This window comes from Chaetodon auriga, chromosome 4, assembly GCF_051107435.1.
Source record: "Chaetodon auriga isolate fChaAug3 chromosome 4, fChaAug3.hap1, whole genome shotgun sequence".
NCBI classification, from domain to species: Eukaryota; Metazoa; Chordata; class Actinopteri; order Chaetodontiformes; family Chaetodontidae; genus Chaetodon; species Chaetodon auriga.
This window is the reverse complement of record NC_135077.1, coordinates 13045088-13061123: the sequence shown is the minus strand read 5'-3', so window position 1 is coordinate 13061123 and position 16036 is coordinate 13045088. Positions and strand designations below refer to the sequence as shown.

The window sequence follows — 16036 nt, the reverse complement described above, 5'->3', positions numbered from 1 at the left end:
TGCACAATGAATTACTGTAGTTTAAACTATTATGAAGCAGCAGTGGAGGAAGAAGTATTCAGATCCTTTAAAGTAATATTGTGATATTTAACAGGACTATGGTACGAAAAGCTCGCGCGTTACTCACTGATGTAACAAAACAACACTGAAGTTCCCGGGAAAATTAGATTCCGCCAAAACAGTGTTCTACACAAACTCCCGCCACGGGCCTGAGTGTCGTCATCTCTGACGTAACGTCCGCCTGTACTCTGAGCCAATGATCACCACGGAGGCTGTTGCCATGGTCAGGAAGCGGACCAATCAGAGAGCAGCGGCGCGAAACTCAGCTGATCGAGGCGGAGGTAGAAGACATTTGGCGCAAGGTTGAGCTCAGAAGAGGACGGACAGAAGCAGACGCAGAGAGGACTTCAAGACAAGCAAGAACACGTAACGTCGAGCCGGGAAGACTTCTTTGAACTCGTTGGAAAGGTAAGCTCACCAGCAACACGTTCGTTTAAATGTGAAGACGCGAAGTATTTTGTTCATCGTAGCCGGAAGAGAGTCCGGCTCTGCAGTGGAGATGAGTCACTAGTTTGTCTCGATTAGCCTCTTTTTAACGTTATGTTTCGACAAACTTTTCCCTCAGAGTGATTTTCATGTTAACACGACGTGCTTCAGGTTTAAGCTCAGTCATGCTCATGTTGAAATTGAGGTATTTGTAATGGAGTTGCCGCCTTTGGACCTCAGCTGTGTTGGCGCCATTTAACAAGCTCACTGTATTGTTTGTTCTTCGGGCCTTTTGACATAAAGATAAACGCAAGAGAGGGATTTCTTAACTTTAACAAAGGTTTAAAACACGTTTCATTGACACTTAGTGCCATCTTACATGTTTCGGGTAATCTGATGTTTAACATCATCATTTTGACTTGTAGGAACCAAATTCAGTGAAACTTTACCGAAATCTTTCATTTACATGTGAGAGCAGCCACACGTGGGAAGCCAGTGTTAGTCATGTGAGATGAAACACATGTTTAGAGGAGTTTTTATAATTAAGAGTATAACTGGACAACAGCAACTACTGTAAGCAACCTAGAGAAACTTTATTGTACATTGCTAGTGTGTGGTCAGTGAAGTTTGTACTCAGTCAATGGAAGTCTTCTCAAATCAATCACTGTTTAATGTCGTCAGGCCAGAAATCCTCCTTAGCTGCCACAACTTTGTCTAAGCGTTTTACAATCTGGAGAAAAATCAAACTACGCTGTAATTTAATTCAGGAAGTATCTGGTTGTTGGTACTGATGGATCACCGTTCTATATGTTTCAGGTTAAACACAAAATGGCCGGCACGCGCTCTCGGGGCCAGGCGCAGCCCACGCTGCCGTTCCCTCGCCGCAAATCCTGCAGAGTTTCCTCTCGCTCCAAGACGCCGCAGCCGGAGCAACCTCCAGCTCCATCGCCGACCAAACCTGAACCCCAACGCCTCACCCTGACCCGGATCGGGCCACTCTCTCCGAGACGTCCCGAGGCTCAGCCCACACCGCCCTCACCTGCTGGTCTTCAGCAGCGGTTTCCACTCAGCCCCAGAAAGCGTACAGGTGAGGCTCCGTACAGGAAGTGGACGCCATGTCCAGTATTTTCTCTCTTCAACAGTCTGTCTGATTACACACATTAATGGCTGCGTAGGTTTTGTAAGCAGCATCTCACCTTCAGTTATCTGCATGATTCGAATTGCTCCACACTGACTTCATCTGGGAAACAAATCAATGCTGTATTTCATCTGTCAAGGTGACGACAACGGCTGTAACCTCGGCGCCGGCCTGCTGGGTTCACCGCCGAAGCTGACCAAACCGCCTGTAGCTTCACCGCGAAAACTGGTCTTCGATGAGAACTCGCCAGTGTTAGCTCGGCGACAACTGATCCCGTCGTCGCCACGGCAGCCACTTTCTCCAACCGCCAGATCGTCCCCAAGGCGACAGGAAACGCCCGCTGGAAGCCCGAAGAAGCTGCCGGTCGCTCGGCTCTTTGGAGAAAGTAAGAGCTTTATGACAGTCGTTGGTCAAGTGAAGCCAACCATTGTTTCTGCCACTGTGTGGTCCCTCGCTCATTTGATCAGCCGTGGCTGACTCTGTCTCATGTCTGTCTGACACACTGATCTTAGATTCGACTTCAGTCCTTCTGCTGTTCACCATCATTCACCCTTTGGCTTCCATGTTTCTCCCCCAGAGTCCAGGTTCCAGGGCGTGAAGCAGGCGCTCCACACTGCCTTCCCCGAGCGGCTCCTGTCCCGGGAGACCGAGCGGGCGTCCATTCGATCTTTCCTGGAGGAGAAGGTCCTGCAGGGCCTCCCCGGCAGCCTCTACATCTCCGGAGCCCCGGGGACCGGAAAGACGGCCTGCCTCAACTGTGTGCTGCAGGACATGAAGGTGCTTTAACAGTGCTAGTAGAAGTGATGATAACAAGCACTCGACTGTTTGTTGCTATTATTGTTGTTGTTGTGTGTTCTTTGTTTAAAACGTGTCCTCTGTCCTGTCAGGACGAGCTGTCGTCAGTGCAGACGGTGGTGGTGAACTGTATGACCCTGCGGAGCTCCCACGCCATCTTCCCGCTGCTGGCCGACAAGCTGAGAGCACCTGGTGGACAGACCGGGCTGCGGAGGTTCCTGGCGGCCCCGGGACCCACTGTGTGAGTAACCCGGCATAGATCCCAGACTTACTTCCAGTAATTTCAGCATTTAATTGTGTGAACTATTGATCATAAATAGAGATCATGAAACAGTTGCTCTTTCACACTAATTAATTCATGACAGAATCAGAGCATCCAGTGATAAATGAGGCTGACTGTCCGTCCTCCCTCCTCAGGCTTCTTGTTCTAGACGAGATGGACCAGCTGGACAGTAAAGCTCAGGACGTCCTCTACACCATCTTTGAATGGCCGTACCTGCCAAAGTCTCGCCTCTGTCTCGTCGGTAAGACACAGCTGCTAAAGTCTCCTGGACAGTAACAACATTTTAACTAGCACTCATTTTCAGCTCTTTCTCTACATCTATTGTGTCTGTTGTGCAGAAAACAAACGATCGTATGTAAGACTTGAAACAGAATCAGTTTGTGTCCACGGCGTCTTCTTGCATCTGGTGGACAGATGCACCATGTTTGTGTTGGTAGTGTGAAGATGTCTGAGCCTTGTTGGTTTTGCAGGGATCGCCAACGCTCTGGACCTGACCGACCGCATCCTGCCCCGCCTGCAGGCCCGGCCTCATTGTCGCCCCTTGCTGTTACACTTCCCTCCCTACAGCAGACAGGAGCTCACCGCCATCGTGCAGGACAGACTCGCTCAGGTAAGCAGCCAAGCGAGATGAATGTCACATGCCACATTCAGACTTTTTTTATGGGACTTGTGTTGATGTGTGTTTCACTGTCTCTCCTGTCAGGCGTCGGCTGAAGGGATCATGGACGCCTCGGCGGTTCAGTTCTGTGCCAGGAAAGTGTCGGCAGTGTCAGGAGACGCCAGGAAAGCCCTGGACATCTGCAGGTAAGAGTTTCTGTCCATGTTTCTGCTGGTTAAACTCATCAATGACAACTTTGTTTTTTCCCTTCTTTTGATTGATTCTCCGCGAGTTCATCTCTGCTGTTAAACCGCATTGGATCAGCAGCTGGATTTGTTCGTCGGACTGATTTTCTTTTGTTTTCAGGAGAGCTGTTGAGGTTGTGGAGTCCGATGAGAGGAAGAAGGCATCAGATCAACAAGCTGAAACTAAAGGTGAGCGCTCAGTGATCGAATGACCCTGGTCTGAATAAGCTTCGGCTGATTCGACAAACGTGAACTAACTCGAACTCTTCTCGTCCTTTGGTGCGTCCAGCATCGCGGGTCAGCCTTCCTCAGGTTGCAAGGGTGCTGTCAGAGGTGTACGGCGACCGAATGGCATCTCAGTGCAGCGGCTCTGATGGAGAGAGTTTCCCCCTGCAGCAGAAGCTGCTGGTCTGCTGCCTGCTGCTGCTCATACGCAACGGAAAGAGCAAAGAGGTCGTCCTGGGCAAGGTGAGACGCCGACCCCGTCGTGTTTATACAGAGGAAACAACAAAAGCAGATGTGACTTTGCATGATCCTGAGCAGGAGTCCAGGGAGGTCGCTGTGTGGTCTTAAGAGCTGTCTTATTCCTGCTGGCATATGAAAGTTAATCATGGTAGCGAAGCGGATTTAAATCTGTGTTGACTGTAACCAAACATGCAGCAAATGAAAGCCAGACTACTGTATGACAGACCAAAATCTTTAGAGGTGACCTGCAGCAGTTGAAGCTGATGCTATTTCGAGTGTTCAGCAGGTGGCGCTGAAGCCCAGCCTGACTGGTGTTTTTAAACATGCTAACATGGTGGGAAACTTGTGTTTCAGCTCCACGAGGTGTACAGTCGTCTGTGTGCCCAGCGGCAGGTGTCCGCGGTGGGTCAGGGCGAGTGTTTGTCTCTCTGTGGTCTGCTGGAGAGTCGAGGGATCTTTGCCCTGAAGAAGGCCAAAGAGGCTCGTCTCACTAAGGTACAAACATCAGTCGGCGTCACTCTGCACCACACCATTACTTCACCCTGCATCGCATTCACCCCCGAGGGCCTCTTAAAGTCTTGTCAAGTGTCAGAAAACTGAATTTTTCATCAGATGTCTTGTTTTCTTTTTAAACTCTTTAGAGATTCCTGCTTAAAAAACTGTAACCTTCCCCTCTTTGGTCATGTTTAAGATTAATATTCAGTCGATTGTTGCGGCTTTAGGTGTTATGTGATGGAGAGATTTCACGGTTGTTGAACAAGAGATTGGAGGTCGTTGTCTGAATGCGAGTATTTGTCTCTTCCTGCAGGTGTTTCTGAAGATCGAGGAGAAGGATGTGGAAAACGCTCTGAAGGATCGGACCCTGCTGGGCAGCATCCTGGCCGCAGGGCTCCCCTCATGACCACATATTTATTTTTTAGCTGTTGAACAAATGAAGATTTTTCAATGGAATATTTAATTTTTTTTATTCTCATTTTTGCTGAGAATTTGTAGTTTTTTTAAAATGAAAAAAAGTTTTTTGTTTTTTTTTCTTTTTTTCCCTCATACTGATGTTGATGCTCATTTCTGAGTTGTTGACCAACGTTGAACTCAAATCATTTATGAGACGACAGCATTTGTTTCAGTTCGGATTTGAAACATTTTCATTTTTATGCTGTTAATAAACAAACATGCAGATGTTGTTTTAATGGACTTTCCCAGTTATTTCTGTGCAGATAAACCACAACAAAAGCAAATTGACGCCTGGTGCATGATGGCCCGGCGTGAGCTGCTCTGTCCACCTGCACAGCCTCTGATTGGATTAAAGGGTTAACAGCGTCACTGCGGCGCAGGTCAGGCTGATTTTCTGTTCTGTAGAGCTTCAACCATCTGCTTTCTGACCACGACTTCACTGCGGGCTGCTGGAGGCTGGTCCACAAAAAGAAATAAAAAAACGACAGCATCACCGCAGATGACTCTTCTGATAGCTGCTTATAAAACTACGATTCAAACATCGGGCCCGCAAGACAAACATTAACTTCAAATATGATTTATTCACAGCAAAGTGGATGAAAATAGAGTTTGTTGTGCACGTTTTCAAATACAAATACAGTGACCAAAAATGTAAACAAGGTTGGAGATAAAATGATCAAATATTCAAATGTGTGATACACGTTTCATGTTCTGCAAATAAACCACACAAACTCAGAGCTTCAGAGAAACAGCAAACGAGTCACGTTTCACGAACTCCTAACATTCAGTGGCTTCTGTTCTTATCGTCCGTTTGGAGCTTAAAGATGAGTTTCTGCTCGTCGGCAGTTCAGATATGTTCCAGTGACTGTCTCAGTGTTCCCGCTCAAACTCAACACGTCAGGTACCAAAATGAAGAAACAACAAAATCAATCTGCAAACACGTCTGAGCCACCTCACCTCAATACAGGTATGTGTGTGTGTGGTCGGCTTCCTTCTACCTGAGACACCTGACAATCATTACAATGTGATCCATAAGAAATAGTCCATCTGGTTACATTTAGGATGTGGATTTACTTGCTTCTGTCTCACAGCTGCTCCCACATTTAGAAATCTCTTCAAAGTGAGCCCAAATGTAATTTGTAACTCATGTTTCAGTACTGTTTTCATGAAGCCATCGCAGCGTCCTTTAACCTCTTCCACAAAAAAAAATTTCAGTCACAGGACTTTTTTACATCACAGCTGAAGATGCCGGTGAATAAAAGGCATAACGTGTGAAATGCCGCACAAATCATGTCAAATGTTTTCATTTGATGAAATGATTCAACCAAAAACAAAAAAACAAAAAAAATTTTTAGAGGAGGGGTTGGAACCAGCCAGCGCTGAACATACAGGTATCTGGAATAAGATGGTTTTAATAACCTGAAGGCTGCTGAAGTGGACCAGAGGACAAAAACTGGATTTTTAGGAGCTGAAATAATGAAATAATGGTGCTTTGTATCTCTGACCTCGCCTGCTGACGTACTCAGACACAAACGCAGCACAGATTGTTCACGCTGATGACTTTAAAGCCACAAACAAGTTTAAAACCAAATGAAAGCAGGCGAATTCAGAGACCTGTAGACACCTGTATGTCCAGTCTGAGACGACACTCCAACGGTCAAATAATCCAAATCACATCTTTTAAACTTCATATCCTGTAATGATTCAGTTTCACAGGAAGTACCATTCAAACACCACAAAAGCTGATATTTTTATATTTTATATATTTTTTTCAACAGTTAAGTTTTCCTCCATTTTAAATCCCAAAATACGATTTAATTTATGATGTATTCCTCCCAAATGTCACATTTCCGGTGTTGGATCTTGATTTCTGTCCCCATTAGTAACATAAACATCACACTGGACACTTCGTTTCACAGCCGAGTGAAACAAGACATGAAAAACAAACAGAGAGTCGAGCACATTCAGAGTGACGAGGTTCAGTCGGTGTGAGGATGCTTTCAGTTTGCATCGTGAAGATCAGCCCTCAGTTTGGGAGCTGGCGACGACACCAGCATGTATTTACAATCTGAGGTTACATCAAACAGTCAGTTCATACTGCGCCGTCTGGAACGCGTCTCATCCTTCACTGCAGATGAAACTCAATCTGATTTCAGGGTTTCGGGCAGAAAAACGTGATAAAGTTTGATTTTACAGGTCCTGTAACAAACTGTCCTTTGGAGTAATTATCAATAAAGCTCCATTTAAACCTGATTAAATATTCATTAGTTATCTATGAACTGTTTCACAAATGACATGGTTCTTTGTAGTAAATCATTAGAAACCACGGACGCTGATGTCGAAGCACATTCATTTCTTAGTAAATGTTATGTTTTGATAAACTGGAAACAAACTACTGAATGTGTAAATTCAAAGTGTTACTGAGGCGCCGAGCTTGGAGTAAAAGCATCACGCTATGCTTTAAATGATGCCACTGCTCCCCCTGAATGTTACTCTCATATCAATTTCATTATATTTCGCCTCTGCTAAAGCAAACTGCAGGATTTCTGATGAAGCGTTGCATTTGAAGAGGTTATTATTTAAAACGTCTTTAAATGTAAAACTGTAACGTGTTTACGTTTGCATAATCAGCCTCTAGAAGTTAAGCTCAAATCCTCGTTATTTAATCTGTAGCGATTCATTGGTCCTACTGGTGAGCTGACTGACAACAAACAAATGTAAACCACAAGCTGCATCTCAAAGTGCCAAAACCTGAAGAGAGACCAACTTAAATCTGACATTAGTACAAAGGTAGCATGCCTTAAATATAGTTTTTACTCACAAAATACCTTAAATACTCACTTCATTTGATAAATCTTGTGTTTTCTATGCAGTTTATTCTAATCTACAGTGGAGTCTGTAGATCCAAAATACTCAGATATCAAAAATACTTCATTTTGGTCCTTTCTGCTGCCTCTGATTCAAACACTGAGTTAAAAACACGCAGCTGCCTTTAGAAAGAGAACTGAAAATGACTAAAAGTGTCTGATGAACAGCTAAACTAAAGCCCAGCAGTGTGTCTGAGAGACTTTCATGCTCAGAAATGAAATACATTCAAATGGTGATCTGGATGTGATTGTTTTAGAAAAGCTCAGAGAGACTTAACTCTCTCTGACGTTTGTTCATCAAACAGAACCACAGAAAAATATTTCAGTCCGTCACATCGGAAGCTGCTCCTGCAGACGGCATCGCTGCTGTCGGGTGAAAAACACATTTAAAAAGTGGAGAAAATGACTCATAAATGAATCACTTTTTTGTGATAACAGTCAGATTTCGACCCAAGTTTCATTCAACCTGAGGTCTGTTCACACGTAGGGAAGCGTAGTCCTGCGAGGCCTTTAAACTAGACAGAACTGTGTAGCATTTAAAGGGTAGCTGACTGTATTTTAAGAGGCAATAAGAACTTGAAAATAAAAGACGTAGTTTAAAATGAGGTTTTCGATCATGCAGAATGTTAAAAGACGAGTTTTATCAGAGGGGTGAGGTTTAAACACTGTCAGCCGGCAGGTCGGCGCAGTGTGTTGATGACAATAGTAAAATACTATCTGGAGAAATTTAAATTAAGTGACACAGTCTGCACATAAGTGACCAAATGAACTCAAATTCAACAGACAGTGGGTTCTTTTTTGTTACCTCGACGGCAGCGATTCACTCTCAAAAGACCCTGAAGCAACAAGAAAACACTTCCCGTCATCTCGTTACGTCCTCATAAAGGACATCACGTGAAAAGTAACGTGAAGTGAAGAAGTGGGCAGGAGGGCGTCAGGTCACCCCAGAGAACGCAACACTGACGTACGATCACATGTTCAGTCGATATGGTGAACTTGTTAAGGAACAGTTGCTTCTTTCCACATCCAGCAGCTGCAAAGCAACACGGTCGTTCATCTGGGCTCGTGTTGGATGCACATCCGATGGTCACGCTCTGTCAGCTCTGTCCCCACCAACAAAAGAGTTTTTATGTTCACTTGAGGTGGTTTTTGCCTTTTCCGTGGAAGCGTTAACGTGTTTAACAGGACATGGAAACACCTTTTCCAAAAAGGTTCTGACGCAGCGAACGTTTAACTCACATGACTAATCAGCTGTTTCTAGTTTAACACCCACAGATCTGATGGAACCTTCCTCACATTAATATATGAAACAAACACAGGCATCTTATTTCCATCATGTTTCTGTTTCCATGGGAAGAGCCACTGAGGCTTATGGGTACTGTAGTATTTAGAGCCGCTCAAACTAAGGGGAATAAGATCTGATTTGTTTGATTTGAGGGATGGTGAAATGTCTGCATCTGCTGACCGTAACGTGTTTGATCGTAGAGACATTCCTGTGTTTCTGTGGTTAAACTGAATCCGATTTAAGGAGAAATCAAATCCAATCAGCAGCTCTGCTCACTTCTCCACTTCATGCTACTCTGTCCGACCAGGAGGCAGGACAGCGAGTGCAGTTTGGGTTTGATGGACTGTAACGAGACAGCGTGGTTCTTGTTGCTTCAGCTGAACAAACAATGACCCCCGTTCAACTATTTGGTGTCTGCCCTTCAATAAGGAAACATGACTGTCAGGGGTCGGTGTGCATCCCGCCTCTACCTCAGCCGGGCGGAGAAGCAGCGCATGTACTCGGTCATCCAGCGGTCGTCCACCACCGTCAGCTGCGACCGCCTCATCTTCTCCAGGTCGGCTGACCGAGCCCGCCGACGGTCCAGGTTGGAGCTCCGTTTGTCGGACTCCCGCCGGGTCTGAGCGCCGACGTCGGACGCGTTGCTCTGAGAGGAGAAACCAGAGAGGTGGAGAGAGAGAGAGAGAGAGAGAGGAGTCGTTTCCAAAAAGCACAGCGGTGTTTCATTATTAATGTTCGCCGAGTGTTCGGTGACACGGCTTCACTTCTCTGGTGTCCTGTGATCGAGCTGCTCTCAAAGACTCTTCTGGACTCTTTGTTTTACATCCTAATTCTTTTTAAAATACTTTTTAATTGACATTGAGAACATCACAAACACTGCAGGGGTTGGAAATGGTCAGCAAGTGTGTTGGATGTATTTGAGCTAATAGACTAAAACCAGTAGTGTGGACCGTTAATTCACTGTCTTCACCTGATGAAGGTTTTTACTCAGTGTGTATTTCAAAGTCTTTTCAGCAACACAAACACTCACGTCATTGGGCGTCCTCCTGACCTCTGTCTGCCTCTCAGTCCAGTCCAGTCGGCTGGACGGCCGTTGGTTCTCCTTGGTGCTGATCGGTGGTTGGCTCTTTGCTCTCGGCGGTTTACGGATGACGACCGGTTTGTCGTCGTGGGAAGTGTCCCGGTGTCCGGGCTCGGAGCGAGGGGTGCGGCGGCGGTGGCGCCGCTTTGGTGCCGGGTTTACAGGCTCCCCATCAGAAGACGGCGAGTCAGCAGGACCGTTGTCAGTCTCCGTGTCATCGGAGGTGTTTGGAGCCGCCGTCATCGAACCACCGCTGGCTTCATTCACACCGTTTTCCACAACTGAGGCACAGAAAACGGAGCAGGTCAGAGACACAGAGGCAAAGTCTTCATTAAAGAAACAGTTTCTCATTGATTTTCTTTGTGTTTTCCAGCAGCTGCTCCGTTTTCATGATTTTAGGTGTTTTCATGCAGGCTGATGATTTGATTCTAACCAGAGAAACAGTCTGATGACTGTGACCGTCAAGATATACTAATTAATTAATCATTAATGTTCAGTTCAGATTGAAATCCCTTGAATTACTGGGATGTAAGTGCAGCTCAATGTGCTGTGTTTTGATTCTGCAGCAGAGAGATCACACCCTGAACTGACCGCACACACACACACGTACAACATAATAAATGGTGGTTTGGAAAAGTTTGGAAAACAGGATGTTTGTGTCATGGTGGCTTTTAATTCTAATATCCTGGTTTTCAGTTTATCATATTGTTAAACATGCTGCACTCAGACCTTCTAAGTGTGTGTTGGTGAAACTCAGAGCTGGTCCCAGCACTCTCCTGCCTGAAACGCAGCCATGGAAATGTTAGAAGAGACACAAAAGGTCCTTTATAGTCTGAACAGGAGGAAAGCGTCCAATCTGATCACTGAACCTTCAGTCCACAAATATTTTTAGCAGCAGTGTCTCCTGAGGTAAACCAGCCTCTGGCCCTCGTACTGTCACACAGGAGCACAAAGAAACTGCTCTCGGGGGTCTGTTAGATTATCCCAAAATATTCCTGGAAGCCAGACAGGAAACAGAGGAACCAGGACAGTCGTAACCATCTCTTTAACTAAAGTCCACACAGACATTTAAATCTCTGTTTTCTCATATCAAACAGTTGAGATTAACGCTCTTTAAGTTAATGAGGCTGTAACTGACCTGTTGGCCACGTCATTTGGTCTATAAACTGTCAGAATAACGGTCACTCTAGCAGCTCTGTGAGGCTGCATGCAGGCAAAGTGGGGTTTTGAGCTAAATGCTAACATCAGCATGCTAGCATGCTCACAGTGACAGTGTTAACATGCTGAAGCTCTTTGGCTTTTGGACTGTTGATCGGATAAAAGACATTTTGAAGATGTCATGTCAAGTCTTCAAATTGCTTCTTTCTTCTTAACAGAGAAAAGCAGCAAAGTCTCATGCTGGAGAAGCTGTAACCAGAGACTGTTTGGCATTTTTCAGTTATTCAGTTTTAATCAGTTATTCAAAAGACTGTGTCCTCACCTCCGGGTGGTGCAGCGTCTACGACCACCGCCTCCCCCGCTCCCACCTCGGTCTCTCCATCCTCAGGAGGCTGTTTCGGTCCGGGGCTGGAAAGCCTCTGCTTCCTCTCCAAGGACGTCGGTGGGGGGAGGGACAGAGGGGCGATCTTGTTCCTGGTCAGCCTCGGCGTGGACCAGCCACTGGAGTCAGAGCCGCTGTCCCAGCCCTCCCAGAACCAGGGCTTGTGGGAATGCTCCATCACCCGCCGGGTCAGACGATACTTCAGAGAGTCCTCGTAGCATTTGGAAAACGTCTCCCATTTGGGATCCTTGAACTTCTTCATATACTCTGTCCGGATTTTCTTGGTCACCATGGCTCTTGTTCTTGCTCGTGTCTAGTCTGGAAACACTGAGGAAAAGCACGGAATGAAATAATGAAATAAAAACAGACATGATGGTGATGATGTCTGCTTATTAACACAAGGTGAGAGAAGAACAAATGGCTGTACTTCCATCAAATCTCAGAAAAATTCAGGCAAAAGGGACCAAGCCAAGGTAATTGACTGACTGCGATAGGCTAAGACACCTGTTGATCACCTGTCAATCAATATAACCTGTCCCCAGTCATTCTTTAAATCTGGCTGTCACCTGAATACAACACTGATTCCCTCAAAGTTAAATTAAAGTGCCTTAAAACTATTTCTCAAATGCTCACATGACTGGAACACTGGAACATTTTTCTTGCCATTCTTCTTCCTGCCCACACTCCTTTAATATTTCTATGGCTGCATTTCAGACAAGACACAAATTTAGAAGTTCTGCAGATGGCAAACGAACCTGACAATCAGTGGTAGAGGAAGTATTCAGATCCTTTACTTCAGTAAAAGTACTAATACCACACTGTAAAGATGCTGTCTCACTGAGTAATTTTCTATCAACAGTATGCTTAATTAATCAGCTAATTGTTTAATTTCTAACAAAACATCATATTTCATAAACTAAACACAAACTAAGCTGTCAAGTGAAGTAAAGAGTACATTTCCCTCTGAAATGTACTGAAGTAGAAGTACAAAGTGGAATTAAAAGAAAAGAATGAGTTATGAGTACTAAAACACACTGTACTCAATTACACCACTGCTCATACTATTCGACCTCATGAATGAATCTGGTGTGTGTCCCAGGGACTCCACCTGCAGCCCCTGGTGACGTCACTCTGTCAGGTGTGGTCTACCTGTAAGCCCCGCCCACCCCCCCTCCTCAACAGATTACACTGGGAGCAGAGGAGGATTGAGGCTTATAATAGCCTTTCTCCTGACTGTACTATCCTGCTGAAACTCACCCTTCACCACCAAAGACTGGCGGGGTGTTTGTGTGAGGAGTCCTTCCGCCTACACACAAATCTGCTTTTATTTCTTACATAAATACCTGTTATCTTCAGTGGAAAGAAACTGCATTAAATATTCAGTTATCTGAGCTGGCCTACATCTGATCCAAGGACGACACAATATCTGACAGCGATTTACTGTCAAACAGCTGATTACGGCAAATGTGTTGGTGTGTTTTTTGCCTTTAACTGAGACAGAGATGTGGGTCTCTTGTTTTGAAGGCTTTAATTTCCTCAGTCACACCCCAAAATATCGTCCTTTCAGCATTTCAGCCTAAAACACCGCAGAGAAAAAACATACGGCCGTTTTATGTCTGTCGAGGGTGAAAAAATGCCGTTAATTGTGAAAAATTGAGTTTTTAAATTGCAGTTATCGTGTGTAAACAGGTTACAGCCATATTCACAGCCGTTACCCTCACCTGCCTGCTCCGCTAAGCCCCGTTTGCTCAGACGGTGAGGTTTAAAAATTCAGGCGAACGATTTGATATTAAAGTCAGGTGTAATTGTACTCACCCAGACCTCATTCCAGAGGGGTCCGGTCTGATTTGAAACCCAGGCTGTCCCTTCAGTCCCGCGGTCAGACGACTAGCATCGCCCCGCTTCTTTCTGACTGACAGCGAACACCGAGACCTCAGCAAAAAGCTAGCTAAAACACAACACGCCGCTTCCGACTACCACTTTCAAAATAAAATTGGGAGGAACTTTCCAACCCGTGCCCTTTGCGTAGCAGAATATGGCACACTTTACAACATATAAATTAATCTAACAGTTTTTCATCTCAATTTTAAAAATGAACTACTAATCGAATTTTTAATCCTATATAAATTTAGATTTAAATGCAACATGACCAATAGTGTGATGCCTCACCCTAGCCAAATTTTGGTTTACCGAATTTTACAATAGACATCGTATGTGGCTTAGATCTGACTTCAGGTGTCTAAATTCACCAGCTGCACAGAGTGGTCTAGTTATTGACTGTCTTAGTATTGGAGCCACAGAAATGCTGAATGGCCCATTTTAAATGAGTTAGATTTTCTATTATTGGATTAAAATCAATCATGCATTTATGTGTAAGCGTCTCTTTAATGTTGCATCTGGTAAAGGTGCAGAAAAATTTAACAAAGTTATATAGTGCCATGTTGCTTAATCTATAATGGATCGTAATGCATTTGTCGTTTATATTCTGTATCAATAATTTGAATCTGCAAAGGAAACAGCAACAACAGTCAAATAAAAGACGAACTGTAGTTGAGTGAAAGTACAAGTGGCATAAAATAGAAATACTCTTGCACTTAGGCAAATTCCTTACTTATATTTAATTACTTTGCACCACTGCATATGAGTGTTGTTTTGGAAAAAAATTGAAAAAGTGAATGTTTGGCCTGTCCTTTGATGGTCACTGTTTTTGATCAGCCTGTTCATCAAAAACATATAGCTGTAATTATACCATAACCTTTATTTTGAAAGTGAAATCCATCACTTCCGATAGAGTCTTGATTAACTCCCGACACTTGGTGGAGCAGAAACGTAGTAATGAAGAATGAAATATGATTTCCAGTGAAGATGCAGAGACAGGACTGCGCACGCGTGCTCTGCCTCCGTCCGTGCAGCGAGACAACAGGTGAGAATACACAACATGCTCAGGACATCACACTTTCATGGACTGACTTCTACAAAATGAGCTGTTCTGTGGCTCTGAAGGAGCTCTAACAAGTCTGACAAAAATAAATAAATAAATAAATAACCCCAATACCCACATATTGATGTCATCAGGGTCAGCTCAACTTGAGTGTGGGGACGACACATTTCCAGACCTTGATACAAACTGAAGACAGGAAGGTTGACAGAAGATCTTTCAGAGGTCTGATGGAAGACACACTATCAAGTTGCATTATGGGAAATGTAGGTGTAGCAGTGTTTTTGGAGCTTGACCCTCACAAGAAGGAACTAAGTCTGCAGTTTCAACCCTTCTTCTTCTTCTTCTTCTTCTTCTTCTTCTTCTTCTTCTTCTTCTTCTTCTTCTTCTTCTTCTTCTTCTTTTATTTTTATTAACCTGTCCCTCACAAGTTTCCCCACTTCATGAAGTGCACTGATTTAGTGCTGAAGTAACTCTTCAACACTCTTTACCTCACTTTTTTCTTATATTTGCATATTTAACATTTGGATCCTCTCAGACTTTGACATTCAACTGACAATGAAAGTTAAGTGCAGTGAGGATAATACAAAATTAGTTCACACAGTTTAAAATATGTTGTGATTCATAAGAACAGAAAACAATATTATGCAACAGAGATTAAAAGTCTTTCAAAGTTGTGGGAATTGAAAGAAAGATGTCATTTTAACCAAAAGAGGTTAAAATGTCTAAAACAGGAGCTCCATTAGTTTAATGGAGACAGACATTTATCAAACTCAAATGTATGCAGGAAACACACGTGTGGTTTTTATCAAGTCTCTAAGTGCAGGGTTTTTTTTTTTTGGCACAGAGAGGCTTCAATATTTCCCCCAACAGCCAGAATATTTGTTTTCAAAAGAATAATGTGAGAAGTGTTTGCAGTGAGCAGGAAGCCAGCAGCACATAGAGGATATTAACAACACTGCTGTTAAATCACGACATTGTTTAGTTTGGCAGATGGACGCTGCTGGATTTATTTCAGCGCTTGAACATGAGCTCTTTGTTTGTCTTGATGCTTTAAGAGACTCATAACGTTTATTATGATTCTGGTTTCACTCATGCGTTTGGATTCAGAGCAGTCGCTTAGAGTCTTTAATGGCTGATGACTCACAGACTGTTTGTCGTGTGTTATCCTTTTCAGCCCAGATCTGACAATCATTTTACTTTTAGTAACTCAGCAGGAAAGTCACCCATCGCACCTGTCCAATGGACAGATTAGATTCATTAAACTGATTCACTTCAAAGTACTGAAGACAGAATGGGCATCATATCAGAGGTCAGGCTGGGTTTCAAACCTCTGGGCCTGTCACTGAATGTCAGATTAGTGA

General features: G+C 44.2%; 2 protein-coding genes across 2 annotated transcripts; one reads left to right on the top strand and one right to left on the bottom strand.

The window, feature by feature from the left end:
- The first annotated feature begins 353 nt into the window (after positions 1–353).
- On the top strand, positions 354–5195 carry cdc6 (cell division cycle 6 homolog (S. cerevisiae)). The gene is made up of 12 exons (XM_076728922.1): positions 354–468; positions 1303–1573; positions 1764–2009; positions 2202–2401; positions 2512–2660; positions 2837–2943; positions 3173–3312; positions 3406–3506; positions 3667–3734; positions 3835–4013; positions 4365–4505; positions 4819–5195. Exons 2-12 carry the CDS (start codon positions 1315–1317, stop codon positions 4909–4911), a joined length of 1683 nt encoding a protein of 560 aa, XP_076585037.1. The 5' UTR covers positions 354–468; positions 1303–1314; the 3' UTR covers positions 4912–5195.
- Positions 5196–5522: 327 nt separating this feature from the next.
- Positions 5523–13729, bottom strand: ccsapa (centriole, cilia and spindle-associated protein a). Its single transcript, XM_076728923.1, has 4 exons — positions 13550–13729; positions 11675–12061; positions 10144–10475; positions 5523–9759 (listed from the first exon to the last, which is right to left on the bottom strand). The coding sequence occupies exons 2-4, from the start codon at positions 12024–12026 to the stop codon at positions 9580–9582; spliced, it is 864 nt and encodes a 287-aa protein (XP_076585038.1). The 5' UTR covers positions 12027–12061; positions 13550–13729; the 3' UTR covers positions 5523–9579.
- Positions 13730–16036: the final 2307 nt, after the last annotated feature.

Coding starts and splice junctions, on each gene's coding strand:
- cdc6 (XM_076728922.1), top strand. CDS start 1,315: ATGGCCGGCACGCGCTCTCGGGGCCAGGCGCAGCCCACGCTGCCGTTC. Junction 3,735..3,834: donor TCAACAAGCTGAAACTAAAG/GTGAGCGCTCAG, acceptor TGGTGCGTCCAG/CATCGCGGGTCAGCCTTCCT. Junction 4,014..4,364: donor AAGAGGTCGTCCTGGGCAAG/GTGAGACGCCGA, acceptor CTTGTGTTTCAG/CTCCACGAGGTGTACAGTCG.
- ccsapa (XM_076728923.1), bottom strand. CDS start 12,026: ATGGTGACCAAGAAAATCCGGACAGAGTATATGAAGAAGTTCAAGGAT. Junction 10,476..11,674: donor AGACGCTGCACCACCCGGAG/GTGAGGACACAG, acceptor TCTGTGCCTCAG/TTGTGGAAAACGGTGTGAAT. Junction 9,760..10,143: donor TCAGGAGGACGCCCAATGAC/GTGAGTGTTTGT, acceptor TTCTCCTCTCAG/AGCAACGCGTCCGACGTCGG.